The sequence below is a fragment of the Phacochoerus africanus genome, chromosome 4 (assembly GCF_016906955.1).
Source record: "Phacochoerus africanus isolate WHEZ1 chromosome 4, ROS_Pafr_v1, whole genome shotgun sequence".
Lineage (NCBI taxonomy): Eukaryota > Metazoa > Chordata > Mammalia > Artiodactyla > Suidae > Phacochoerus > Phacochoerus africanus.
In genome coordinates, this window is record NC_062547.1 from 81,405,319 (window position 1) to 81,432,834 (window position 27,516).

Here is a 27,516-nt window from a genome sequence, read left to right on the forward strand (position 1 = left end):
AGCCTTGCGTCTCCCCTCCAGCCCCAAGGGCTGGAAGGAGCTTGCCCTACAAAGTAAACCCCCACGTATTTAACGCCCCCACCTTACCTGAGTCGTTGGGAGCAGGAGGTGGTGCCAGGTTCGGGAAGGCCTTGAACGCTGTGGAGACCGGTCCACTAGGGTCACCTTGGCCTGCCGTGTACTAGCCTTTACTTCCGAAAGTAGGACGCTGCTTGCTAGATGTGTGTAGGGAGAATCAGCGGGTGGGCTCCGACTTTCTGAGTCAACGTGAAGATGCCAGGATCTCCAGATCCCTTTTGGCAGAATTAAGACACTATTTACAATCCACAGTCTGCAGGGATTGCAAACTTGTGGCCCTTAGGTTGAATTTGGCCTGTAGAGATGTTTAATTTGCTAGCACAAGGGATACATTTTTTTCGTTTGATTCCAGATGGCGGCTTTCCGTCCCTATTGTATTTCCCATCCACTTCACTCATTTTCATGAACTGCCTGGCCTCTGAAGAATTTGAGTTTGCCACCTCCTTGCCAGCTACCAGCACCTGATCCCCATTTTTAGATGCCAAAACCAGGTTCACCATCTGGCTTGTGAAGAGGTGTATTCCTCCTTCCTGGGTGTGGAGCCATGCACCTGGTTTTCTGAGTTTGATTTTCTGCTGAGACCAATGTTCTCATCTGCAGGGGTTCACTTTACATGCATTCCAGGCACAAGCCCAGAAGCCTCAGCCGAAGATGCCAATTCCAAGTCAGATGGCAGTCCTGATTAAGTGCATGTGTGAGATCCCACAGCTCAAGGGCTCCTCCCTCATGACAGGGACAGAACTATTTCCCCATTGCCCAATATTTCCCAGGTATCCAACACTTGCCTCTATTCATTTTACTTGAAACCATCTTCAATGATTCCTTGTTACTAGCCCCAGTTTACAGATGAGAGGATGGAGACCAGAGAGGCAAAGTTAACCTGCCCTAGGTCACGCTGCTGGGAAGTGGCACAGGCCACATTCAGCCTGGAGCCTGACTCTGAAGCCCAGTTCCTTTGGAATTTTCCATAAGGAATGCGCATTGAGGGGAGACAAACGAAATCCACCAACAATAGGAAAATGTGGAGGCAGCAAAGTGGAGATAACAGATGCTTGTGGAATTTCATGGAGACTGCAAGTGAGATTGTGTGTGGTGGGGGAGGGGGCGAGCTGTCTATGCACACTTACCTATGGGTTTGGATGTATCTGTGTTCACATGTGTACATGGATGTTGCCCGAGTGTTGTGTGTGTTTAGTCATTCGACAGCATGTGTTGCTCACCTGCTCTGTTCTTAGAAGAAAGGGGCTGCAAGGGAGCAGCCCTGCAGGTCACTGCCCTGACATAACTCATGTCCCTGGATCAACAAATACATGGATCAAGATAATTTTGAATTTTATGAAGAACATAAAACAGAGCAATGTGACACAATAGGGGTGGTGACCCACATTCAGTGGAGTGGTCAGGTCATGTGTCTGAGGAGGCAAGCTTGGAGCTGACACCTGAATGAAAGAAGAGCTTGGGAGCGTGAGCATCACAGCCCAGGAAGAGCCCACTGTGTCTGCGTGGATACCGGGTGTGTGGTTGGCAAGGCCAAGCCCCACCAGACCTCTGAGATCCGTGGGTCCAGCCTCCCCAACCTGGTCCACACCTATCTTTCTTCACCTGCTTCTTTCCTCCACCTGGTCTCTGTTCGAAGTCCTTCCCTCTTCAGAGCTTCCCCCAGTCCTCCAATGAGAAGTGACTTCTCGTCATCTCCATCCCGCTCAGCTGTGCACACAGAGACCCCCTCCTCCCCCGTGTCAGCACTCTTCGGCCCATCGCCAGCAGGCTAACCTGAAACCCGCCCTCTCCCCTGATGAAGGGATCGGAGGTGTCCCTGCACCCCACCATTCGCCCGTCTCCCTCCCTGTCTCCCCACATCCACCCCTAGTAATGCAGCTCCACAGCTTTCTCTGGAACTTTATTTTTGTTTTCTCCCTTCCCTATTTATAGCTCTCTCTCCCCTCGGAACCATCCCTGCATCCATCCGGTTGCCTAGAAACCAGTTCTGGGCTGAGGGTGGGGGAAGGCTAGGCCGAGCCCAGGCAGAGGTAAAGAAGAGCTGTCACCCACTCCCCTTCTGGGCACCGCCCCCAGGTTCCCAGAACCCACTGCCCAGCACCCACAGGTGTTTTGTTTTGTTTTGTTTTTAAAGATAAAACAAAATGTGGAAAACAGCAGCATTTGCGAAGCCTTTCACAGCTTCTAAAGGGCGTGATGCACATGGCTGCACTCATGCCTCTCAACAGCCTGCCCCACCAGAGACTTGGATCCATTTTTTCAGATGAGAAACTAAGGCTTTGGAAAGCAAAGGTCCTATGGGTCAAGTCTCCTCAGTAGCAACTCCATGGCTCTGCACTTTTTAGAATATTGGCCTGAAACACAGCAAAGAAGATTTAAAAGCATAAATAATCCCATGACCCACTAATTGCAGAACAGTAAGAAGAAAAATCTTGTCATGATCCTGTCATGCACCAAGCCACCAGGCTCACCTCCATGCACTCCGCATGCCTCCTGCTTTGCCACTCCCCCAGGCTGCTTCCGATGCCCCAAACATGGCCCCACGTTCCCTTACTATGTCCCCACCATGCTCAGCTGCAGCTCAACCCTGGCCCTAGTGCTCACTTTCCACAGATTGGAGCAAGAAGCCTAAGCTTGGTTCCTGGCTCTATTATTTCACCAACCATGCGACCTTGGATAGTTCACATAACCTCTCTGAGCTTCAGTTTCCTCGCTCAAAAGCGAGTATGCTAATTTCCACTTCATAGGACTAATGAGAGAATTCCCTGCAATACTGTTGCAAGAGTGCTTTAAAAACTGTAGGCTACTGTTAACACATGAGTGATCAATTAGGATTGTAGGTATTACCATCGTTGTTATGACAGCCAAAAGGTAGAACAGGGAAGCCAACGTGGGCCCTGGGATCAGAGAGAGAGCCCCTTGCCCACATCCAGGCAGAAGGATCCTCTCTCCTAGCAGAATGAGGGGCACAGGTGGGGGCTCCCTGAGAGCACCTGCCGATCACTGGGGAATAGAGGGGCACAGAGGCCCTCTTGTGCCTGATTCCTCCTTCTCAAGTGCCCATGCTCCCTGCCCCCACCCCACTCTGGCCCATCTCTGCCTTCAAAATAGGCTCTCTGGGCACAGTGGGGGAAAGGGCTGCTGAGAAGCAGCTGGGCCATGATTCAGCCTGAGTCACCCATCCGAATCCCCGGGCCGCCCCCAGCTGGGCCAGGGCCTGCAGATGCTGGAATGAGGGGATGTGAAGCGGGGGAGGGGGCTTTGTGGGCATCAGGCTGTCCTCATAGGTGCCCAGGCCAGGGGCTCTTACGAATACCAGGGCAGCACTGTGAGGGCCTGGGAGTGGTGCATGTGAAGAGGCCAGGGTGAGAAAGATGACCTCATTGGACATCAGTTACCTATGCTAAGGCAGTGTGTGTGTGTGTGTGTGTGTGTGTGTGTGTGTGTACACGTGCGCAGGCATGCGTGCACGGGCCTGTGCATGCATGAGTGTTGCCTGCATATCTAAGTGAAGAAGGGCAGGAGTTTGGCTCCCAGCATTGTCACTTTCTAACTGTGACCCTGGCAAGTTACTTAACCTCTCTGAACTTCTGTTTCCTCATCCATGAAATGGGAATCATAATAAGATCAATCTCAGATGATTTTCTTAAGGGTTAAGTATAATGAAATGAAAACTGTGAAACAGTTAGATGGTCAATAAATGGTAAACCGCCACCACCTCATCATCTAGAGGATATTGGGTTATACACAGCAGGCATGAGGGTGGATGTGTGTCTGAGTATTTGTATCTAGGGCTGTGTCTGTACAAGCCTCAGGGGTTTGGGGGGGTCTGGGTGAGTGTTTCTCAAAGGAGTGAATGAATGTGCGTCTCTTAAGCAAAGAGTCCAGAAAGAAGTTGGGTTTAGATAGCATTGCCTGCCATGTGCCCCTACTGTCTCTAACACACACACACACACACACACACACACATGCATGCACGCGGGCTCCCTAGAGGTTATGAGTTGCCGAAATTTGGCCTAGACCAGGACCAGGGTCCAGGCAAGGGGTGAGGAACTCTGGATGCTATTGTATTAGAAATCTCAGACCTTCTCAAAAGACTTTAGCTTCAAGCGAAGCTGGCATGGGGTCCAGATCCCAAGGGTGGTGTCCCTGGGTGATGGAGTGGATAGAAACATGATTTGAACATGAAAGAGCATGAGATGCATCTGTGTTCATGTGTACATGCATGTACGTGTGTGTGCGTGTGTGCACTTGTGTGTGTGTGTTTGTGTGTGTGCACAAACGTGGCATGGGGGTGGCTGCTGTCTCTGCTCTGGTACAGTCTGCTTGTCTCCATGGCGCCTGTTGCCACACACGCTTGCTTTTCAGAAAGTCACTGCGATTGTTTATTCCACCCCCGGCCTGGGTGCCAGCCAAGGAGCTGCAGGCACTTGTTTATCTTCTGGTGTGTACGAGTGTGTATGGCTTCCCAGAGGCAGACCAACCAGAGATACGCATGCACACACACTCACACGGTGTGGGTGATCATGTTGGTTGTCACAGAATGAGCCTGTACCCCAAGATGAGCCATAAACCAGGCCCAGGAAGACGTGCTCCACATGGGGACAAAGATGACCCTCAGCAGCTCCAGGCAGACACGCACCAATTTAGCAGTTTCCAGAGCTCCTGGCAAGTGGGAGAGCTAGTTGCCCTGGCCATGGTCCTGGCCCTACCTCTACCTCTAGAACTAATCACTGCACAGTGACTGGCCAGGCCTGAGTCACTGGCCACCCCTAAAGCTGGCAGTGGGGTCCATCCCACTCCATCACACGGACTGGAGTAGGGAAGTGGTTTCCCAAGGAAAATGGAAGTGCTATGGTCAGACAAGGGTACACAGTGCTGGGCTTGCCATACCCTGGCATTCACTGCAAGTGCTACACTATGCTTAATGCTTAGTTTTTGGTTTTGTTTTTTGTTTACATTTATTTATTTATTTTGTCTTTTTAGGGCCGCACCTGCAGGATATGGAGGTTCCCAGGCTGGGGGTCGATTTGGAGCTCTAGCCACCAGCCTACACCACAGCCACAGCAACATGGGATCCGAGCCACATCTGTGGCCTACACCACAGCTCACGGCAACACCAGATCCTTAACCCACTGAGCAAGGCCAGGGATCAAAACTGCCTCCTCATGGATGCTAGTCAGATTCGTTAACCAATGAGCCATGGCGGGAACTCCTTGGTTTTTTGGTTTTTGGTTTTCTTCCCTACGTCTTCCTCAGAGCTCTGAGAGGTAAGAATAACAATTGATGAAACTGAGCCTTAGAGAGACCTCTGTCAAGGCCACACAGCTAGTAACTGGCAAAATTGAGTAACTGAACCCACACTGCCTAACCCCATGCCTTTTTTTGAGCTCCCACTGTGCCTTGGCAGGTGTTTTGTTTTGGTGTCTGGAATTTTTCATTTTTAAACCTTTTTATCAGTGAGTCCCCATGAACAAAAGTAGTTGGAGAGTGGTAAAGGGCGCAGATGAAAAGAGGCTGACGGTGCCCACAGAGCAGACATGGCCAGAGCTCTGACCCCATCCCTTCAGATGACATTACCATTTATTTCTGTGCCCAACAGCAGGGCTCCTTACAGGCAGTACCTATGTCCTCGTCAAAGAGCTGTCCCTGGGCTCTGGAACCCATCTTGTCAACATGTATTATGAGCTAGAAATGCCAGGGAATTAACACACAACCCCATGGGCCAGCTCTTCACCGATGTCTGCCAGGTGCTTGGATATAAATACACCAGCTCCAGTGCCCTCGGCCAGGGGAATTCTGAGATGTGCATTTACCCCATTTCCCAAGACTGCCTGCAGAATTAAGCCTCACTCGCCCACTGTGGTAGCTGGCTTGATAACCACCTCTTATTGGATGCCTTCCCCTCCTGGGTCACCTTCCCACTCCCCTGCTGGTGTCCCTGCACCTCCCAAATAAACCACATTCCCTCAATCTTCATTTCAAGGTCTGTGAGCTGCCCCCAGGGTGCTGGATGCCATCCTATCCTTCCACACTGAGCATCTGGGCCCATCCATTTTGATCTCCTTTCTTGGCATCTCCCTTTCCCTCTTTACTGGCCCCCTCCCATCAGGATTTAAATGCCTCCAAGTCTCCTCCTATGCCCCTGTAGAGATGATCAGATCTCTTTTCTTCCTCCAAGCCCGAACTTTTAAAAGACTCATCTCCTTGCCCTCTGTACTTGCTTACTCCCATTCACTCATCAATCCCTGCCCACCCCACCACTCCACTGACTGTGCTTTCATCAAATTTCCCTTGTCTTTTTTCAAGTCCAGAGGCCATCTCTCAGGCTAGATCTCGTCTTCCTGATGCACTTGACCATGACCTCCTTCTAGAACGGTCTCTCCCGGTGGCTTCTGAGACATCACACTCTCCTGGGTGTCTTCTGGCTTCTCAGGTCACTTCTTCTCATTCCTTTTCCCAGCTGGTTCCTCAAGGTGGGCCTGGGGCCCTTGTATCACCCTATTTGGTCTATACTTTCCCCTCTTGCACTAGCACCCTTCTTGTAACTTCCATCACCAGCTCCCTGGTCTGTCTCCAGTCTTGGCCACTTCAGACTCTGTTTTGGATTCATATGTCTCAGTGTCACTGTTCCCTTCTTTCCCCAGGCTCATCCTCATCTGTCCTCCATCCATTTGGCTCCTCAAGGCAGAATCTCAGAGAAGCAGCAGAATCCTCTCTGCTTTCACTCTCACATCCCACCACATGACCAAGACTTGTTGACTTTACCCCTAAATAGGTACCAAATCTGACCCTCCCTCTCCATCCCAATGGTTCAGGTATCATTTTTCTCTCACCTGGACAACTGATACAGCCTTCTCACTCATGCCCTAGTCCCGCTCCCAACCACACTCCTTCTGCCCCAGGGACAGGGGGGGAGTAGCTTTTTAGATCACAGGTAGCTCCTTGCCACTTTTCATATCTTGTGAACCTGCTCAACCCTTGATGTCTTCATCTGCACCATTGAGCCAATACCATCTACCTTGAAGGACTGTAGGGAAACTAAAATGAAATGATGACTGTAGAGAAGCTGTGTAAACTATGAAGCGAAGTACCTCCGTGGGCAATGAAAGAGCAATTTGCAGGGCCAGAAATATTAGAAAGCAGCCCTTGCATGGGTGTTGTCCGTGGTGCTGAAGATGGGTTCGGCACTCCAGTTTTTGCTTCCCTGGAAAACTGGCTGAAGACGTCAGTCTGATAGATTTTTTTTTTTTTCCTATTTGCCATCTAGATTTTTTTTTTTCTTTTTAGGGCCATACTCGCGGCATATGGAGGTTCCCAGCTAGGGGTCGAATCGGAGCTGTAGCTGCTGGCCTACATCACAGCCACAGCAACGCTCGATCCTTAACCCACTGAGCAAGGCCAGGGATTGAACCCGAAACCTCATGGTTCCTAGTCGGATTCGTTTCCACTGCCGCACGACAGAAACTCCCCATCTAGATTTTTTAAATTGTCTAAATGATCACGATGACTTATGGTTCACCAGGTAAGTGAGAGGGATAGAAAGTAAGTATGAAGTATGAGGTTTCAGGAGTTAGCCCACTACTAACGAGCTGTGTGAGCACAGACAATTGACCTGTTATCAATATCTCAGTTTTCTCATCTGAAAATGGAGATATAATACATTAGTATTAACTTGCGTATGAGTAACTGGAAATGGAAATTAGATGAAACCTTAAACAAAACTAAAGTAACGTTAGTTCTTACCTTGACTTGCTGCTTTACCATAAAACACTGCCCCGATATATATTAACGTTAGTTGTTACCATTTTTAGTCGGTGGTTTCACATACAAGTGAGGGGGTTTTAGCACCTCTTGGCAATTACAAACTTATTTTTCCTCCTCTGGGGAGTCAAAGGGGAGGAGACTATTTCTCTGTTAAGAAACGTCGAGGCAGGGTGGGCAGCAAGTCCTCACGTCCTTGGGAACTCAGATTCAGCTGTGGAAGCCCCTGAACATCTACCTCAGGCTCCGTCATCCTTCCAAGACCACTCACCACGAGGTGACAAATGTTAGTCCCATCCTGTAGACGGGTAAATTAAGTCTCCGAGAGGTGAAATGATTTGCTCGAAGGCACCCAGGGGGAGGAGAACCCAGCTTGCACAGACTAGAGGGTGGGCGGGCACCCGAGCTAGAGAGGCCGGTAACGGGAAGGCAAAGGCACTTCCTCCTTCTCCCCCAACCACTCAAGTCCTTCCACTCGAGGGAGCGTGGGTGGCGGCGAGACAAAGGGGAGGGGGCGGGGCGGAGGTGGGGGGCGAAGGCCGGAAGTGCGGCCAAGGTGGAGGCGGGAAATTCCGCGCAGGGGGAGCTCCGAGATCGCGCAGACGGGAGTCCCTATCCAGGAGCCAAGTATCCTCAGACAAGTGGCTTCCCCTCTCTGGGCCCCAATTTCTTGCTAGGTGAAAAAACGGAGGGCGTTCGCGGGGTTAGATTGTGTGAGATCTAAGAGGCAGTGCGCCCCGCCCTCAACAGGCGCGCAGCGAATGGGCAGCCTCTCCGCCCCTCAGTCTCCAGTCTGTGAAATGGGAACCGGGTCGAGGAGGGCGGGGATCCCAGGAGTCCAGGTGCCACGGTGAGGAGCGGCGGGTAAGGGGCACCCCTCCCTCCTTCAGGCCCCAGTTTCCCCACCGGTACCGCCCCCTCCCGGTTCTGAGGCCGCGAGTTGGCCAGCGCGCATGCCCGGGGCGGGGCGCAGGGCGGGAGAGCGGAGCTGGCTCGGAGGACGGCGGCACGGAGTCCGCCCGCCAGCCCGGCCGGAGGCAGCCGAGGCCGCTCGGGCGGCGGCGGCGGCGGCGGCGGCGGCGGCGGTGGCGGGAGCTGGAGCGCAGCGCGCGGAGGAGACGAAGCGGCGGCACAGCCGGGTAAGTGCCGCGCCCGCACCTGCTGCCCCCTCTAGGCTGACAGTGTCGACCCCCTTCTTCCGCTCGCGGCAGCCCCAGAGACGCTGTCCAGGGTCCTCGAGCGGCCTGGGTGGCAGAGCTCGGGTACGGTGCGCGGTGGTATATATCTGGGCGCCCGGGTGAATGTATGCGCTCCGCCAGGGTGGCGGGTGTCTATTTCCAGGCGCCTGACTGGGGCGGGGCGGGGGCGGGTCCGCAGTCCCAGCCAAGGACCCGAGGGGCCCTGCTGGTCAGCCTGACCCGTGTTTAGGACCCCCGCCCCATGCCTGGCCTCTCCGCCGCCTGCCGCTTTGTTTGGCACCGCGGTGCGGGAGGTGGCGCTTCCCGCCACCGCGGGGAGGGGGTCCGCCCGCATTGATTCATTTTTTCCCCCTGGAGCCAGCTCGGCGCTAGAGTGGTTCTACTGGCACCACTGAGCACACTCGCCGTCGCACGCCTAGTGTGGCACACACTCTGGGGCTCCGTCACACACAGTCGCACACTCACTGCTCGAAGCCACGGGTCTACGCACACTATGGCCCTTGATCATTCCATCAGACTCATACACAAGGCCACCTGTGCACCCACCCAATACACCTTGCCATACACACCCAGGCATAGCTGCGCACTCACCCCAACCACTGCCTATCACAGCACACTCAATTCAGCAATACTCCCTGATCACAACACACTCGTAGCCTCCCTCCTCTGGCCTGCGTGTGTGCCTGTTCACACCAGCTCATCACGGTCTTCCTCTCATGTACCCCCAGACCCTGGAGTAGGCGTGTCATATACTCCATCACACACTTTTACCTTGCTGTCCACCCGCTGCTCCTGCATGTCCACTCTTGCCCTCCTGTGGATGGATGGATGGATGCATGGTCTGGGGGCTGTTTCCGGATGTAAGCCTGGCTGTCGCCCTTTGCTAGACTCCATCTCCCCTCTAGCCCCAGGCAGGAAGCTTTGCTGCTTTGAGGGTTCTAGGAGGCAAGGGGATGAGAGGGTGAGGGACAGCACACTGAAATTGTCGTGCGCGTGCACACGCACGCACACACACACACACTGCACACTCTCACACCTGCCGAAGCCCCACAAGCCTCTGTCAATCGTGTCACCATGGGAGGAGATGTTTGCAGGTGCCTGGCAGCCCTGGCTCCAGTTGGGAAGATACTCTAGAGGGAAAGGAACGGGCTGGCCTTGTCTCTGGGCCTAAGTAGGCATGCACAGGGGCTGCTCTGCTGGGAGCAGGGCACACACCCAGGCCAGCTCTTCCATGAGTGAGACTCTGAAGCCATGTGGCCACGTATGTGTATACCCAAAGGGTCCAAGTGGCCTCCAGGATATAAACATACCAGTCATTCTGCACATACAGGTTGTAGATGTGCACACAAAGTTCCGGAGCAGAATGCAGGAGCCGGGTGCTGGCTCCCCAGGCTGGCCTAAGCTAGCACAGATGTCCACAAGCAGTCGATGTGCTCTGCTGCACCCTGGGAGAACTAGCCCACATGCCTGAGGGTCATTTCAGTCTTTTACCTCAAGTGTGCAGGCTTATCTGCTCACAGAGTATTCCTGCAGGTAGGTCCCGCCACAAGGGATGCTCTTGCTTCCTCTTGCAGATGCTCCCTCGCACTGTTGCCTGTTAGGTCCAGGGGACCAGGAGGACCCTTGGCATGGCCCTGAAGAACAGGTTTTAAGAGCCAAGCATCAGTGTCCAAGATGCTTGGTAACATGCTCCTTCTGAAAGCGCCCCCGGAAGAGGAGGGCTTCTCAGTCCTCAACTCACAATGCTCTGATGTGGAATAGTAACCAAAAGCCTGGCCAGGAAGTTAGAAAGATGTGGGGTCAAGCTCCCACTTAGTCCTTGACTTGCTACATGACTTTGGGTGAGTTTTTCTACACTCTCAGCCTCAGTCCCCCAATCTGTGAAATGGAGGTGAGGATGTGGTTATTTCTGGAAGAGTTGGCTGGGCCCCAGCTTTAAGATCTGCTGAGATACCATTCCCAGAGGCTCTGCTGCTTGCAGTTCTGCTAGGCTTTTCCTGGCTCTCGAGGAAGCCTCAGTATCCTCCAGCCACATTTCTAAAAGGCAACCTAGGCTTGCCTCTCGGAACCTCAGTTTTCCATCACTGGAAAGACCACAGCATCTGCTGGGAAGGTGTACATGATCTGTACATAATAAGTGTAGTAAGGGCCGGATGCGTGCAAGATTGCCTCCCACCTTTCTTGGCATCTAGGTCAAGGGTCAAAACTCAGATGGGTGCAAACCTGGTTGATAACATACTTGAGGGGCTGGCGAGAAGAAAAATTATGAGGAGTTCCCTTGTAGTGCAGCAGGTTAAAGATCCAGTGTCACTGCAGCAGCTTGGGTCACTGCTGAGGTACAGGTTCGATCTCTGGTCTGGGGAACTTCTGCATGCCATGGTCATGGCGGAAAGAGAGAGAGAGGGAGAAAAGAAAGAAAGAGAAAGAAAGGAAGGAAGGAAGGGAAAGAAGAAAGAAAGGAAGGAAGGAAGGAAGAGAGAGAGAGAAAGAGAGAGAGAGAGAGAGAGAAAGAAAGAAAAGCAATGGTGCAAATCAGTGATTAGTGGCAGCGAGCAGTCAACCACAGTGTCCAGGACACCAAAGGGAGGGGTAGAGTGATGGCTAATTGGAGAATGTACCCCCATCTAAGGAGGCAGCCACTGCTTGCCTCCAACTGACTGCTTTCAGGTAGGAAACATGCTCAGATTGCCAAATTTTAGTTTTCCATGGGAAGCTAGAAATCTGACTTTCATGTGAAATCTAACTTTTCAATGTTGATCAGTTCATTCCCTTAGAAAAAAATTTTTAAGTATCCTGAGTTAATCAGGCATGTCCAAGGCCAAGGTTTTGCCAGTTTGTGCCTATGCTGCTGGCCCTCCCTCCTTCCCCTGCTCCCTCCTGGGCGCACAGCTGGGCTCTGACAGGCTGAGTGGATAAAAACAGGCCTTCCATGTACACAGCCCAGCCCTAAAGTAGCAGAGCTGCGCACACCCCTCATCTTTAATTCTTGCTGCAGCCCTGGGGAGCAGGGGGTAGCTTTGTCAGAGTTCCCAGTAAGGAGGAGAAGGGTCTTGCCTGAGGTCACAGAGCCAGTAAATGGGGAGCTGTCCCAACTTCCTGCCCATGCCTCACCCAGGGGGAGGGAGCCTGTTGGAAGGGCTGGTGTGAGAAGACCCCAAGGCAAGGCTACCAGGGGTGAAGGTGAGAACTCAGAGCTTACCTCCTTACAGCCCTTGGTGACTCCATCTAGCTCCAGCCCAAGCTCCCAATAGACCTGCCATTTTCAAGCAGATGAAAACCAGATCCAAAGAATTCCAGCAGACCTCTCCTGTGTTTCAAACTTGTCTCCCACCTGCCTCCTAGGCATCTCCCCTCTAGGTCCTACAGGCACCCCAGTTCAACTTCCCAACACCCAGTACCCCCCCCCCACCATTTTGTGCAGAACTGCTTCTCCCCACCATGTCCCCATTTTGGTGATAACCCTCATCCCCTCCAATCCCATTAGCCAAAAGCTTGGGGGACCCAATGGTGAACAGTATCAGCTAAGTCCCCATCCAGGGACTCAAGGTCTAGACAGGGACCCAGAGGTTTAAAAGGCTACATGAAGAATGGCAAGAGTCTGGTTGGGGCAGAACAAGAGGCCACGGGGCAGGGGAACCCCAAGGAAGCTGATGGGCAAAGGAGGCCCCCTGGAGAAGGAGTTTCAACTGAGAACTGATGGTTTAATAAGAGCCAAGCGGGAAGCTGCCTAGAGACTGAGATGGGAGAGAACATGAACCCCTGGTTGAACCCAAAGAGGTTCCGTGTGTGTGTGTGTGTGTGTGTGTGTGTGTGTGTGTGTGTGTGTGTGTGTGTGTGTGTGTATACATGCTTTGGAGGATGGAGTGCATAATGAAAGATAAAGCCCAGCAGGTGAGTAAATACACAGGAGCTTAGAAGCACATTAAAGAGTTGGGCTTGACCCTAAAGGTAACAGGGAGTCATTAAAGGTTTCTTTTTTTCCCATTTTTTAAAGAAGAATGGCACACACAACCAAAATTCAAGCATCACAAAGGGACATTACAAAAGAAAGAAAGGTCTCTTCCACCTCCAGATCCCTGGTCTTGCTTCCCAGAGGCAGTCACTACTAAAAGTTTCATGGGTTTCCTTCCAGAAATTTTCTCTTTATAAATAAACCCACAGATGTGTGTCTGTCTTTTTCCTTGCCCACATACATGGGATCCCACAGCCCTGGCTTTTTTCACTTAATTTATCTTGGGCGTCTTTCCTCATCACTCCACACATTTTAACAGCTGCGGGGGTCCCATGTGTTTATCCTACATGTCACAAACCCACTTCCTGGTTTTCTTCTCATCTCCAGCCATATTCTCAATGCACCATCCATCTGTCTTCAAGACTATCCCTGGAGGTGGGCTTGCTGGCCCAAATGTTCTGTGCATTGTAAACTCTGATAAGCATTGATAAATGTCCTTCCAAAAAGATTACAATCTATTTACTTGCCCCGTAAAAGCAAGGAGGGTTTTGAGCCAAGGAGTGGCATGGTTGGACCAACATCATAGAAAGCTCATTCAGTCAGTCATTGAGCAATTATTTACTGGGAGCCACTTGCTTACTATGTGCCAGTCACTGTTCTCAACCCTGAGACTACATCAGTCGACACAGCAACGCCCCCACCCTCCTGGGGCTGACATTCTAATGGGAGAGACAGATCATGAGACAATAAACAAATATATGCAATATGGTGGTTGGAGACATACGCCATGAAGACAAACTGAGCAGGGATGGGGGTGGGTGGAGAGCACTGGCTAGTGTTAGGAAGGAGGCTATTTTATACAGGATGGGTCAGGGAAAGCTTCAGGGAGCAGATCATGCAGATATTGGGAAGGAAAGCATTTCAGGCAGAAGAAAAAGCCAGGGCAAAAGCCCCAAGGCAGTGGGTTCAAGGATCAGCAAGGCAGCCAGGGTGGCTGAAGCAGTGTCATCAGGGGAGAATAGTAGGAAATGAAGCCAAGAGCAGTCGGGGCCAGAAAATGCAGGGACTTCTGGGCTATGGAGAGGCGTTCACTTTTATATCACATGAGATAGGGGAGACGCTTCATGGTTCCGAGCAAAGGAAGGACACAATCTGCCTTGGGCTTGACTAAGATCCCTCTGGCTGCTGTGTTGAGAATAAACTATATGGGGTGAAGGAAAAAGCAGGGGTAATCGAGATGGGAGGTGGTATGCGTCTGCCTTAAGGTAGTGGCCAAATTCTGGATCTGTTGTGAAGGTACATGCATTATGTGTTGGGTAATGCATGTATGCATGCATGTATAATGGTGGGATGTAAGGTGTGAGAAAAAGTCAAGGGCTGTCGGCCTGAGCACTCACAATACGGCTCTGGAGACGATGGCGGGAGGAGGAAGCCTGGCGGGGATGGGGAGCTCTGCTAGCTTTGGCTGCTGAGCATATAATGGAACAGTTGCGTGCAGATCCAGCAGCCTGCCAGACCTTCTCCCTGGATGTCCCCTGGGTACCACACACTCAGCTTGTCCAAAAGGCAACTCCCCCTTTCCCCAGATCTCTTGCCCAATGCCCCTCCCCCTAGCCAGAATCCTGCAGGCCACCCCCATCTTCACTTCTTACAGCCAGCAGATCCCTGTCAGTTTCCCTCAGATCTCTCAATCCTGCCAACTCTTCATCCCCACAGCCTTCACTGTACTATATCTCATCGAGACAGCTGCAGAGACAGGGCTGGGTGAATGAAGAATGAATGAAGAATTGGATGGGAGTTCCCACTGTGGCACAACCGGATGAGTGGCGTTTCTGGAATGCTGGGACGTAGGTTCAATCCCTGGCCTGGCACAGCGGGTTAAGGATCCAGTGTTGCCAGTAGGTTGCAACTGCGGCTCAGATCTGACCCCTGGCTCAGGTGGGAACTCCATATGCTGTGAGTCGGCCAAAAAAGAAAATAAATAAATAAATAAATAAAAATTTTAAAAATTAAAAAATTAATTTTAAGAAATAATTGGATGAATGAGAGATTGAATGCATGATTGGCTAGTCCCTCCCTTTACCCCTAAGCAATCTCTGAAAACATGTATTTCTGACTATTATCCTTTCCTCGACTGTGAACCATTCCCATCTCTCCAGGGCCTAAAAAGACATAAATTAGTTGTCTACAGATATATTTTGTTTGGCCCACATAGTGGGTTTTTTTTGTCTTGAATTAATTAGGGTATTATACTTTAAGCTTCTGGATTGCCCACTTCTCACTGATACTACCAGGATGCATCTCTCCAGAGCAGTACTCGGCTAATGGAGTATGGCTCTAGATTTAGACAGGGCACCTGTGCACCAGTTGGCCATAGTCCCCACCACTCCCTACTGTCCTGTACCCAACCTGCCTCCTTCAGTTAAATTACCTACCTGGCCCCTATGGCATCAGAATTTATGACCCATGGCCTAGAGGACAAAAGCATAACTTCTAGATAGCATGTTGCATGGAATGGGCTGAAAAGGGAGGGGTGATGTTAGATGAAGTGGACTAGTTAGGGTATGGCCAAGTTGTGAAGGGCTTTGGATGCCATTTTAGGAAGTCTGACCTTTATCCAGAGGGCCACTGGGAGCAGTGAAGCAGGGGAGGGTTGTGGCTGGGTTCAAGTTTTTAGCCCATATCCTATGGAGAGGAGGGGGACTGACAGGGGCAGAAAACCTGGTGAGAAGGCCCAGCTGCTAGAAGGGGGGGTGAAAGGAAGGAGGCCTAGGCAGAGGCTCCTCCCCGCTGGGTCTCCCTGAGTCTAAGTCTGCTCTCTCTGTGTTTCAGAACCAGATGTAAACCTGGGGGCCAAGTGTGGTCATGATGGCAATTGGGCAGTGCTGAAGACCCAGGCTGGCTCCAGCTGCTTCCAAAGGACTCCATCCGCCCAGGACCCCAGTACATAGCCCTCTGCCACCCACAGGATGGGAGCCCGGGGTCTGGCAGCCTGGCCATGAAGGAGCGCTGCCCTTCCCAGCAAAGGGCCAGCCCTGCACCCTCCAGACAAACCACCACCCAAAGCCCAGGCATGGACTCTAGACACAGCAGCCCCATTGGGGCTGGGGAAGGGGCCTCCTGCTCTGAGGGCCCTGACGGGAGCCTGGCTTACCCTTCCCTGACCTGCATACTTCCCCAAGAGGCAGCCGCCAAGGAAACATTAGGAACAGATGGAGCCTTGATCTCAGGGACACCAGAAACCACCCTCTCTGGGAAGCCAGCGCCTGTGTCCTCAGTGAAAACTGGTACTTCATCCTCAGAGAACAGAAATTCTCTGTTCTTAGAGAAGATGGATTCCAAGTCTTCAAAGCAGGCTGATGCCATTTCCATAGGAAAGGAAGATGCTGGGTCCTTGAGGAAGGCAGATCCCATGTTTACAGGAAAGACAGAGCCTGCAATCTTAGGGAAGGGGGCTCCTGTGGCTTCTGAAAGGATGGATCCTATGACCCCAAGAAAGGAGGATCCTGGATCCTTGGGGAAGGTAGATCCTGAGTGCTCCGACAAGATAGATACAATGGCCCCAAGGAGGGAGGATCCTGGATCCTTGGGCAAGGTGGAGCTTGCATTCCCAAGAGAGGAGGAGCCCAGGAATTCAGGAGAAGAGCTTCCAGTGTCTTCAGAAGAGGCGAGTCCCACATCTGTGAGCAAGACAGCTCTTATATCCTTTGGGAAGAGAGATCCTGAGCCCTCAGGAAAGGTGGGTCCCATGACCTTGGAAAACATGGATTCTGCCTCTGCAGGAAAGACAGATCCTGGGTCCTTGGGATCAACTCCAGGGTCATCAGGAAAAATCAAGCCTGTATCCCCTGGAACAAAAGCTCTAGGGTCATCAGAAAGGTTGGATACTACTTCCCTGGGAATGACAGATCCTGCCTCTGTGTTAAATGCAGAAACTGTGTCCTCCACAAAAGAGGACCCTCAGGTCTTGGGAAAGATGGATCCTGCCTCCTCAGGAAAGCAAGATCCCATGTCCATGAGAATGACAAAAACTGTGTCTGTTGGACAGGTGGATCCCATGTTTTCAGGAAAGATGGATACCACCTCTTTGAAAAATAAGGAACCTGTGTCTTCAGGCAAGGTGAGTCCAGTGTCTTTGGGAAAAGTGGATCCTGTGCCCTCAGGAAAGCCAGAGCCCCTGTCTCCTGGGAAGGCAGAACCGACGTCTGGGGGAAAGACAGAAACTGCATCCTCAGGAAAGGAGGACCCAGTGTCCTCCAGAAAGGTGGATCCCAGTTCTGTGGAAAACATAAAAACATCATCTTCCGGAAAAGTGAATCCTGAATCATCAGGAAAGATGGACCCTGTGTCCTCAGGTCCAGGGGGTCCCCCATCCTCAGTAAAAGCTGAGGCAGTGACTGGGGGGAAAGCAGATCTACTACCTTTGGAAAAGTCAGGTCCTGTGGCCCCTGGAAAGGTGGGTCCTGTGACCTCGGGAAAGGCTGATTCCCCCACCTTGGGCAAAGTGGACCCTGTGAGCAAAGGAAAGACAGAAACTGTTGCCCCTGGAGACAAGGACCCCATGTCGGCAGGAAAGGTGGCCCCCACTACCCTAGGGGGAACAGTCCCAGCATCCTTTGGAAAAGCAGAAGCTGTCCCAGAGGGAAAGGTGAATCCCCTGCCTCTAGAGAAGGACAATCCTATGAACTCCACGAAGCTGGATCCCGGGGCCTCAGAGAAAGCAGAACCCAAGTCTGAGGGCAAAGCAGAAACAAAGCCCGCTGGGCAGGAGGGCACTGCATCATCAGGAAAAGAGGCTAAATCTTTGCAGAAGGAGAAACCGCTGACCTTGGAGAAGGGGGATCCGGGATCCTCAGGAAAAGCAGACCCTCCCGCCTCTGGGGAGCCTGCAGCCCTGGGGAAGACTGACTCTGTGCCGCCAAGGAAAGCAGAGCCTGCATCCTCGGAGAAGGAGGCCCACCTGACTCTGCAGAAGGAGGAGGTCTCCTCTTCCAGGCAGGCAGATGACAAACCCTGCGGCTCAGCTCCTTCTGCCGCAGGTCTTGGAGGCCGTAGGGATCCAGCTCCACCTCCCAGTTCCCAGACCTCCAGCCTCAGCCAGAAGGACCCGGCGGCCGCTAGGGCGGAGAGCAGCCCAGGCCTGGAGGCTGTAGGGCAGCCGCCAGGGCCGCGGACTCGCGACAACTTCACCAAAGCGCCGTCGTGGGAGGCGAGCGCCCCGCCGCCGCGCGAGGACGCGGGCACGCAGGCGGGCGCGCAGGCCTGCGTGTCGGTGGCCGTGAGCCCCATGTCTCCGCAGGACGGCGCGGGCGGCCCGGCCTTCAGCTTCCAGGCGGCGCAGCGCGCACCCAGCCCCGCGCCCGGGCCGCCCTCGCGCCGGGACGCGGGCCTGCAGGTGTCGCTGGGCGCAGCCGAGACGCGCTCCGTGGCCACCGGGCCCATGACGCCCCAGGCCGCCGCTCCGCCCGCTTTCCCCGAAGTGCGGGTGCGGCCAGGCTCCGCGCTGGCGGCCGCCGTGGCGCCCCCGGAGGCGGCCGAGCCGGTGCGCGACGTGAGCTGGGATGAAAAAGGCATGACGTGGGAAGTGTACGGCGCCGCCATGGAGGTGGAGGTGCTGGGCATGGCCATCCAGAAGCATCTGGAGCGACAGATCGAGGAGCACGGCCGCCAGGGGGCGCCCGCTCCGCCGCCCGCCGCCCGCCAGGGCTTGGGCACCGGCCGTGCGGGCTCCGTGCGCGCCGCGCCCCCCGAGGGCGCCGCCAAACGCCCGCCGGGCCTTTTCCGCGCACTGCTGCAGAGTGTGCGCCGGCCGCGGTGCTGCTCGCGGGCCGGACCCACGGCCGAGTGATCAGCTCCGTTTTTGTATGCCCGGGTTTCCAACCTTCTCAGGCTCCCTTCTTGACCGCAGGCCCCTAGAAGGGATCCCCTCGATACACGACAGAGCTGCGAGGGGGCGGGCAGCCTCTAGGGTCTTCTCATCATCCCGTCTTTCCAGCCCCCTCCCCTCTTAAACACAGAAACGAATGCCCTCTACGTCATGAGCCCACGAACCCAGCACTGACACCCCACTGTCCCCTAACAGCCCTCAGCCCCACCCTCTCCCGGTCACACTGGACAGCCTCCAGGGACCTGCTCAGCAGCCATGCTCCCAGCCCTTAGAGCTGGGGGCAGGCTCCTGAGATGTCCAGCTGGTGCGCTGGGTTCTCCAGCAGCATCCAGGTCCCCAGAACGGGAGAGACTGTGTACAAAAGCCCCAAGTGTGCAAGGATTGGCGTGTGAGACCCTGGATGTGCAAGGTCCCGGGTGTGTGCAAGGTCCCGGGTGTGTGCGAGTGCGTGTCCACGCGGTGGGCTGGCCCCATGGCCTGGGCATCTCTTGCATGCTGGTAGTTGTCCCCAGTTCGGCTCCCCATCTCCCTGGCCCAACCCTCAGCCCTCTCTCCACCCTCCCTGGACACTGGTTCACAATTCCCAGACAGGCCAAAGGCAGCTGCAGGAGTGCCCTGGGGGCTAAAAGGACTAGAGTAGTCACAGAAAGGTGACAGGACTCAGGCAGGTCTGGGGGGTCACAGTCAGAGGTTCACAGACAGCTTGAGTGACAGCTGGTCTTGGGTACCGGGGTTAGAATGGAGGGCTCATTCTACAACTACAGTAGTCCCTGGAAGACCGTCCTCTCCGGCCCCCTGTCTCCCAGTGCTATGAGCTCCATACATCCCTGTGACCACTCAGTACCCCTGTCCCCACCCCTCCAGCCGTGGTTTTTGGCTACAAACTGTCACAATATACATTGGTAATAAAACACTCCCCCAACACTTGTCAGCTGTGATTGGCTATAAGCAGACAGGGGTGGAGCACCACCAGCTCTTATTACAATCAGGAAAGGGTAGGTATAATTTAGGGGTGATGGGGCCTCTTCTGAGGTCGACCAGGAGAGTGGGAGCCAGGTGTGGGGCTCAGTGACCAGGGTCCTGGGGCAGGACCCCCATCACAGGTCTGTGGTATTCAGGCCCTTGTTGTCAAAGGCCAGCCCCTCCTTCTGTTCATGTGGGCCCACCTTCCTTGCCGACAGCACTCTGCTCAGAGGCTCAGGATCCGGCTCCTTCAGACTGCACAGAGCTTCCTTCTGTGGGAAGAGGGAGGGAAGGTGTGAGGCCAGGGCCAAGATGAGGTGACCTCCCAGTCCTTAGGAGAGTGAGATGGGTCTTCCCAACCAGATGGCTCCTTGGCTGGGGCCTCAGTTTCCTGGCTCTGTCCCAGAGATGGCCATGGCTACTCAGTGCAGATGGGCTCAGGTGAAGAGGTGGGCCTGGAGGGCCTTCTCTGGCCTTTGTCTCACCCACACATGGTGGCATCTTGGTATTCTGCCTGAAAAATGCCAGGCCCTGTGTCATGTGCCAAGGAACCAGTCCAGCACAATGCCTGCCACCTGTACCCATGACAGGCACTATGCCGGTCACAGTCCATCCATTACCTTAAGAACCCATGGGACCCCCTAAGGCAGGGGCTCATGTTGCCCACTTTACAGAGGTGGAAACTGAGGTTTGGGGGTTCTCTGGCCAGGAAGGGGTAGAGCAGCATTTGGTCTGCTGATCTTGCTGGTTCTACGCTGTCCCTGGTTGAATTTGAAATGTCCTTCTGCCACCCCAGGGGGATGCATCACACCCAGGGTCCCGCCTGTAGGTCATCATGGCAGTCACTTGTCTCCTGCCTTTCTCTTCCCTCTCCCCATGTCACATGTCACACACCCTCTCACAAGAATCCTTCCTGTGGACTAGCCAGGCCCCCAGGCTTAACTATTCCACCACAGAGACACCCACGGGGGCAGAGCCCTGCCCCCACCATCTCCCCAGGGCACTCTAAGGGTTTTTTCCAGACTGGGGCTGTTCCAGTCCCTGGTAAACAGTGGAACATCTGAGAGGCCCCGGGATGGACTAAGCATTCTGCCTGTGCTCCCCAGAGCCTATGACACAGACCCCCAGCAGAAGCACAGTGTGGCCCAGGAAATGCGGCCTTGCCCTGGAGACAGGAGACCTGGGTTCTGGGCTGCCCTGGCCTTGCAAGCTTTTTGACCTTGAGCAATTCAGCACCCCTCCCTGGCCTCACTTGCTTGAAAAGTTTGGATTGGATGAGCCCTCAGGTTTCTCAGAATTTTTTTTTTTTAAGGCTGCACCCATGGCATATGGAGGTTCCCAGGCTAGGGGTCCAATCGGCCTACACCACAGCTGCAGCAATGCAGGATCTGAGCTGTGTCTGTGACCTACACCACAGCTCATGGCAATGTCAGATCCTTAACCCACTAAGCGAGGCCAGGGATCGAACTTGCAACTTCATGGTTACTAGTCAGATTTGTTTCCGCTGCACCACTACGGAAAGTCCAAGGTCTCTCAGATTTTGAACAGACACTTACATAAGTCTTAGGTGAGTCAGGGCACAAAGGGATCTGTGGGAAAAGGCCCTACCTGTGTTCCCCACCCAGAGGCCCTGAGGCACACCTACTGCTGCAGGAGATGGGGTGGAGCCTTAGGCAGCTTCTCAGAAACAGAACACCCCCCTGCTGTTGCAGGACATTCTTGGCTCTTTCCTGGCTTTGAAGACTCCTGGTGGCCTGCCCCCCCCCCACACACACACTCCAGACTCTTCTCTCAGAGCTCCCTGACTCTCCCCAGCCCACAGGTCCAGACCCAGTGCTGGGGTTCCCGACTCCACTCCCTGCTGGGGGTCAACTTTGGCCTCAGCCAGAAGCCACCTGCCCCATCCAAGCTCTGGACCACAAGACTGTTCCCTTCTGCCTCAGTTCCCCCCAGACAGGCTCATTGGAGTTTTTGCCCCAAACCATCTTCAACCAGAGATAAGCCATCCATCCAGAGGCCTCCAGCACTGCCTGACAGCCTGGACCACCATCCATGACTCACATTTTGGAGGCCTTGATGTTACAGCCAGGTCCTGGGTGGCATTCTGATATTTTAATGCCCACAGAGGCTTTGGTTGACCAAATCTTTCAAAGTAAGGGATCATCAAGGAAAAAGAAGTCCAGAAGCATGAGGGAAGGTTGGGGACCCTCACCCCCACCCCAGAGGGCAGGGCCTGGCTGAAGGCAGGACTCAGAGCTGGGGAAGAAGGTGGATGGTGGGTGGATACTCCCACCCCAACACACACACACACACACACACACACACACACACACACACACACACGCACACACAGAGAGAGAACCACAGACTATCAAGGCTCAGTGGGCCTTAGAGCTTCTACTCCAGTGCTTTTCAAAGTGGGAAGGAGAGGGTATGTCCTTCTGGTTCTGGAGCCCCTATCCCCACCTGGCCCTCTCATCCACTCTCCTGCTCTCAGGGTTCTCACTCCTGCCTGCCCATTAGAACCCCGGGCGCTTTAGCCACACATTCCTACCCAACCCCAGCCTGACCGTCTGATCAGAATCTTTGGGCTGGGACCTGGCCTCTTCATGTCCAAAGAGCTCCCCGGCTCCGTGATTCCAGTCAGCAGCCCAGGTTGCGTGATCTAACCGAACCAACTAACCCACTGAACAAATGACAGTGCTGTTGTTCATTTGAGCCTAACTTCGCTCCTTGGCTAGATTACATTCGCCTCCGGATCTCCTGCCCCCTCCCCACCAGCTTTTATATAAAGGATATAAAGGGAGGGAGCCAGGTTCCTGAGCATTTGCTTTGTGCCAGATGGTTTTTATACCCACTCTTACATCATCCTCACAACAGCCCTGCCAGGTTGGTGTTCTGATCCCCACTTAAAGATGAGAAAGCTCAGAGCCAGAGGGAAGAAGGCTCCCACCCAGGGTCACAGTGAATGAGTAGGGGAGCAAGGGTGGGTCCCATGCCAAAGCCATAGGGCTTCCCAGGGCCTGGTGCGGAGACATGCCCATATCAACAGCAGGTGGCGTCAGCTCTGTATTGAATCCCACCCTGCTTCAGAGAAGGGTCCCAAGTCAGAAGCCCCATCTTGCCTTGATTTCCTGCTTGCTATTTGCCAGATCCACAGAGTTGTCATCCAGGGAGTTGAGGCTGTAGGGGAGATAATGGAGCTCAGACAGTTGTCTCTGGCCAAAAACCACCACTGCCATCATCACCACCATCACCATCACCACCACCACCACCACCACCCACATCACCCCATCACTACCACCATCATCACTGCCATTGCCACCACCACCACCACCACCACTACCATCACTATCACCACCACCATTGCCACCACTACCATCACCATCATCACCCCATCACCACTACCATCACCCCATCACCACTACCATCACCCCATCACCACCACCATCACCCCATCACCACCACTACCATCACCACTGTCACTATTACCATCACCATCACTACCTCCACTACCACTATCATCACCACCACCACTACCACCATCAATCAGCCTGGCTGTGAGGGGCACTGCTCACCTGATGTGGTCCAAGTCACTGGAGGAGGATTGGGACTCAAAGCCCAGGTCCTTGGTGGGGAGGTTCAGCATGGGATTGGCCCTGGAGAGAAGGCCAGTCAAGTGACCATGGGCCTCAGCCATCCCATGGGGCCTCTTACCCACCTTTCAACCCCTGCTTACCGCTCTGTGTTGTACACGTTAGTCCCAGGGATGGCAGAGACTGGGGGCATCACCCCTACTGCTGTCTTCTGGGCCTCCTTGGCAGCCTTCATAGCCCGAAGCTTCCGGCGGTAGCTGCAGGGAACCAGGAGGGGGCATACTACTTCCCTGCACACCTACTGTGTGCCAGTGTAGGCCCTGAGAGTGTGACTTCCCACCAACCCTAGCAGGTGAGTGTTAGCTCCATCTTACAGAGGGTACAAGGGAGAACCAGAGAAGGGGAATGGTTTGCTGAAGGCCACACAGTTGGCCAGTGGCAAAGCCTAGAATCACACCCGGATGTGACTACCGACTCCATATGCAGTGGTAAGGGGAAAAGAAGCAGCAGTCATTAAATGCACAGTATGAGCCAGACACCTCGCTGGGTATGAGAGGCACATTGCTTCCTTGAGTGCTCTGAGGAATCTGGTCTCATGCCCATTCTGCAAATGAGGAAACTGAGGCTTGGGGAGGGGAGATGACCTGCCCAAGACATCACAACGAGTCACTGGGGATTGAATAGAGATAGACTTGACACCTAAACCCCAGCTCCTTCTACCCCCCAGATATCTTGGGCAGTGAAAGAGGTGAGATTGGAGACACAGGGAGGGTGACGGGAGCAGCACCTCTTCTGGACACACACGAGGATCATGGTCATGATCACGATGACTAGCACCAAAGCCACTCCCAATCCTATGATGACGTTACGGAGTGTGTTGGGCAGCTCTGACTCCTGGCTCTCCTGGGAGCCCTGGAGAAGAAGGAATGCAATGAGGGGAGGCTGTGGGGTCACCATCCCTTCTCCCCACGCCCCCCTTACCTCCGCCCTGCGGACACTCACCAGCACCACCAGCCCCAGCTGCAGCAGCTGCGTCAGGGAGTCCTGGTCATTCCGGATCATCCTGGATGCAGAGGAACACTGGCATCCCCCAGGCTTCCTGCTCACCCTCCTGCCCACCCCAAGGGCAGCCCCACTCACATGCTCAGCTGGTCAAGGGTCAAGGCCGAGCCATTTGAGAAGACAAAGTAAGCATCGAGGTAGGAACGGCCTCGGGCCCTGGAACGGGGCAGAGGTGGAGTCAGCAGCCTAGGACCACCTAGCAGGCCCCTTCTGCTGCTGCTTCTCTCTTCCTCACCCCAACCACCAGTCCCGTGGGCGCTCACCGAGCTGCGGAGTCTATGTCCTGAATGTTCACAATGTAGACAGTAGTCCTGGTCGCCTGGGCGAGAGCTCTGCAAAGGGGCCAGGTGTCATGGAGGGCTGGGGTGGGGGCTTTAGCCCAGGCCTGTAGCCAGGGCTCTGCCAGTGGAATTACGGATTGTGTGAGGGGCACCTCCTCTGGACAGCTCCATTGGCTAAGCAGGTAGCACCTTTGTGTAAACCCTTCCTCTAGGGCTGGGTTTACAGTTTAGCAAGCAGAGTGCCCTTGCGCAGTGCACAGCCTTTACAACTGTACATGGCAGCCCTATTTAGGTCTCTCTCTGCCCGGCCAACCATAGGCTTCTAAGGGCATGCAGAAAGGAAGTGCAGGGTCAAAGATGGGGACAAGGTGAAGTGTGGGTCAGGGACAGGGTTGAGAGAAATTTCATCCTGGCTTGTCAGGGGTAAGGCTCCCAGATCCTGTCCTTCCCCACAGGCCCCTCCCTGGCTCCCCAGAACCTACGCTTTAATCTCCTCCATGTTGGCGCCCATGTCCTCCTTGCTAATGGAAAATTGCAGCCTCACCCGGTAACTCTGGTCCACAGTAAAGAGCTATAGGAGGAAGGGATGGGGGAAGATGAAGCACAAGGAGCCAGGGACTGGCAGAGGGCACTGGAAGCTAGAGGCAGAGCCCAACACTCACATTCAGCATGATTTTGGCTTCCTGGGCAGGACCATCAGAAGGCCTGTCCTGGGCCTTGACCGTCACTTGGTAAGTGCCTTGGAGAGTGGAATCAAGACTGGTCACCAGCCTGTGGAAGGTAAGAGGGCACAGCTCAGTCTTGAAACCCAAGCTGGAGTCCTCTTGGAACCCACTTATACACCTCCCAGGATGGGGCACTCACTGCCTTGAGGCCCCACTTGGCTCCCCCCACCCCACTCCAGGGGCTGCCCACGGTTACTCAATGTTGCCAATGAACACGCTGTCCTCCACAGAAGTGGAGATCCGGAAGAAGCCCTGGAAAGGGATCATGGTGCCATCTTTAGCGACGAAGTCCACTTGGAAGATGGAGAACAGGATGGCCCCATTGTTCCCTGAGTCATCGTCTCTGGCCTGGGAGTGAGAGCAGACATCATCTGGGGGCTGGGCCAGGCCAGGCGCCCCTCCTCCGCACCCCCACCCCCACCCCCAGTATTCTGAGGCTAGGCTGTCCTGGGAGGCTGGGCCCAGGCCTCCAACCAAATGCTTTAAACAAATAGTGTTTGGACAAGTCCCTGCCTCTGGTCCCCCAGCTCAACCGGTCACTGTCCAAAGTCCCTCTCACATGGAAATCCTACCCTGCTCGTCCCTCCCACTGCTACACACATACACACACACAGCAGCACAGAGACACTCAGATTTTCTGAGCACCTACTATGTGCCAGGCACCTTCCCTTAGATGCCTCATCTTAGCACTTGCTAACATGAGTACGATTCCTCTAGTGGCCCATGAAGTGACTGGGGAAGAGGGCATGAGCACTTTTGTTTACTCCAGTGCGTCTCAGAGACGAATAGAACCAACACACAGAACTGCAAGTCTACCGACATCACTATTCAGGATGAGACCAAAGCCAGTGTTTACATTTCAAAAAGGGGTCAATTTAAAGAAAATGGTTCGAAGCCATGGCCAGACTTGTGACATTGGAATGCACTGGGCTGAAGGCTGGAAAACTGTTTAAGGCTTGAAAGAAGAGAATTATGAATCCCCCCTTTTTACTGGAGGAAACTGGGGCTCTGAGGGGGACCCTGTCCTACCCAAGGGCACACTCAGCTCTGAGTGAGGAGGGTCAGGTCTGTCCGTCTCCTGCACCTGTGCCCTTTCCACAGCTCTGAAAGTGGCAGCCACATAGAACCCACCTCTTAATGCTAAGAAGTTACTTCCCGGAGCTGCCAGCTTCTTATCCAGGAGTGAAAGTGAGTTCCAGAGAGGCATGGCAGCTTCCCAGCACAGTAAGAGGCCCAGCCAGGCCTGGGCCCCAGGGCTGTGGGGGCAGCCTCAACCCCCTCCTACCCCTCTGCATGGCATAGCCACCATGCAGCTAATAAATATACCCGCATCCAGAACCATAAAAAATGAAAGTATTTTTATAATTTTGCTCTGGAAATTATTTAATATGAGGAACACATTTAATTTATAGTTACTATGCTTTCTCTGTAGTACTCAAGGATTCTGGTGTAGTGAAAAATCCACTACAAGTGGTTTTTATGGTCATGAAATTTTTATGAATACTACATTTTAACAGTTAATGGAGTTTAATCATATCAATTAAGCAGGTATTCATTTCTCATTTGTCAGAGCCAATAAGTTTTCCGTCTAGTGTTAAAACATCTTGGGGGATGGCTGAAAGGCCTGGTGGCCTTGGCCCTGTGTCTTCTGGGGCTAATGTGATGGACAAAGGCTGGAGCCGAGGACTTACCCTGACGGAAGCCACCTGCTGGTCGGGCATCACAAGTTCTGGGATGATCACTACAAGTGTGGACAGGAAGAGGTCAGTGGGCTCAGGGCCAGTGCCCACATGATCAAGTGTTACTGTTAACCATAGCCCAGCTCAGGGCTCATCTCTCCAGACCTGCCATCAACCTCTCCACCACCAGAGACCCCCATTCCCACTACCCCTGAGCCATCAGTTAGCAGGTTCTCCACCTCCCATTGTGCAGACGGGAAAACTGAGGGCCGGAGAAGGAGGCCTGACCCAGAGTCAGGTGTGAGTTGGCACAGAACTGGGGTAAAGACT

The 27,516-nt window shown here is 53.8% G+C and overlaps 2 protein-coding genes and 1 long non-coding RNA gene across 3 annotated transcripts in view; 1 reads left to right on the forward strand and 2 right to left on the reverse strand.

Annotated features, from left to right (window-relative positions):
• Window positions 1-1,965: 1,965 nt before the first annotated feature.
• LOC125126068 (uncharacterized) lies at window positions 1,966-11,344 on the reverse strand. The gene is made up of 4 exons (XR_007134500.1): window positions 11,281-11,344; window positions 10,533-10,675; window positions 9,813-9,979; window positions 1,966-2,432 (listed from the first exon to the last, which is right to left on the reverse strand). It is a non-coding gene; the product is annotated as an uncharacterized LOC125126068 (long non-coding RNA).
• On the forward strand, window positions 8,919-18,917 carry GPRIN1 (G protein regulated inducer of neurite outgrowth 1). The gene is made up of 2 exons (XM_047778042.1): window positions 8,919-8,981; window positions 15,826-18,917. Exon 2 carries the CDS (start codon window positions 15,992-15,994, stop codon window positions 18,839-18,841), a length of 2,850 nt encoding a protein of 949 aa, XP_047633998.1. The 5' UTR covers window positions 8,919-8,981; window positions 15,826-15,991; the 3' UTR covers window positions 18,842-18,917.
• Window positions 18,918-19,802: 885 nt separating this feature from the next.
• CDHR2 (cadherin related family member 2) overlaps window positions 19,803-27,516 on the reverse strand; it is a 53,110-nt gene continuing 45,396 nt past the window's right edge. The window contains exons 22-33 of the mRNA XM_047778057.1: window positions 27,199-27,248; window positions 25,704-25,855; window positions 25,445-25,553; window positions 25,265-25,353; window positions 24,765-24,833; window positions 24,580-24,657; window positions 24,442-24,502; window positions 24,227-24,351; window positions 23,583-23,696; window positions 23,422-23,502; window positions 22,969-23,026; window positions 19,803-20,115 (exon numbers count right to left, since the gene is read on the reverse strand). Coding sequence (XP_047634013.1) covers window positions 19,978-20,115; window positions 22,969-23,026; window positions 23,422-23,502; window positions 23,583-23,696; window positions 24,227-24,351; window positions 24,442-24,502; window positions 24,580-24,657; window positions 24,765-24,833; window positions 25,265-25,353; window positions 25,445-25,553; window positions 25,704-25,855; window positions 27,199-27,248 — 1,124 coding nt within the window. The 3' untranslated portion in view covers window positions 19,803-19,977. The remainder of the gene's footprint in view (window positions 20,116-22,968; window positions 23,027-23,421; window positions 23,503-23,582; window positions 23,697-24,226; window positions 24,352-24,441; window positions 24,503-24,579; window positions 24,658-24,764; window positions 24,834-25,264; window positions 25,354-25,444; window positions 25,554-25,703; window positions 25,856-27,198; window positions 27,249-27,516) is intronic.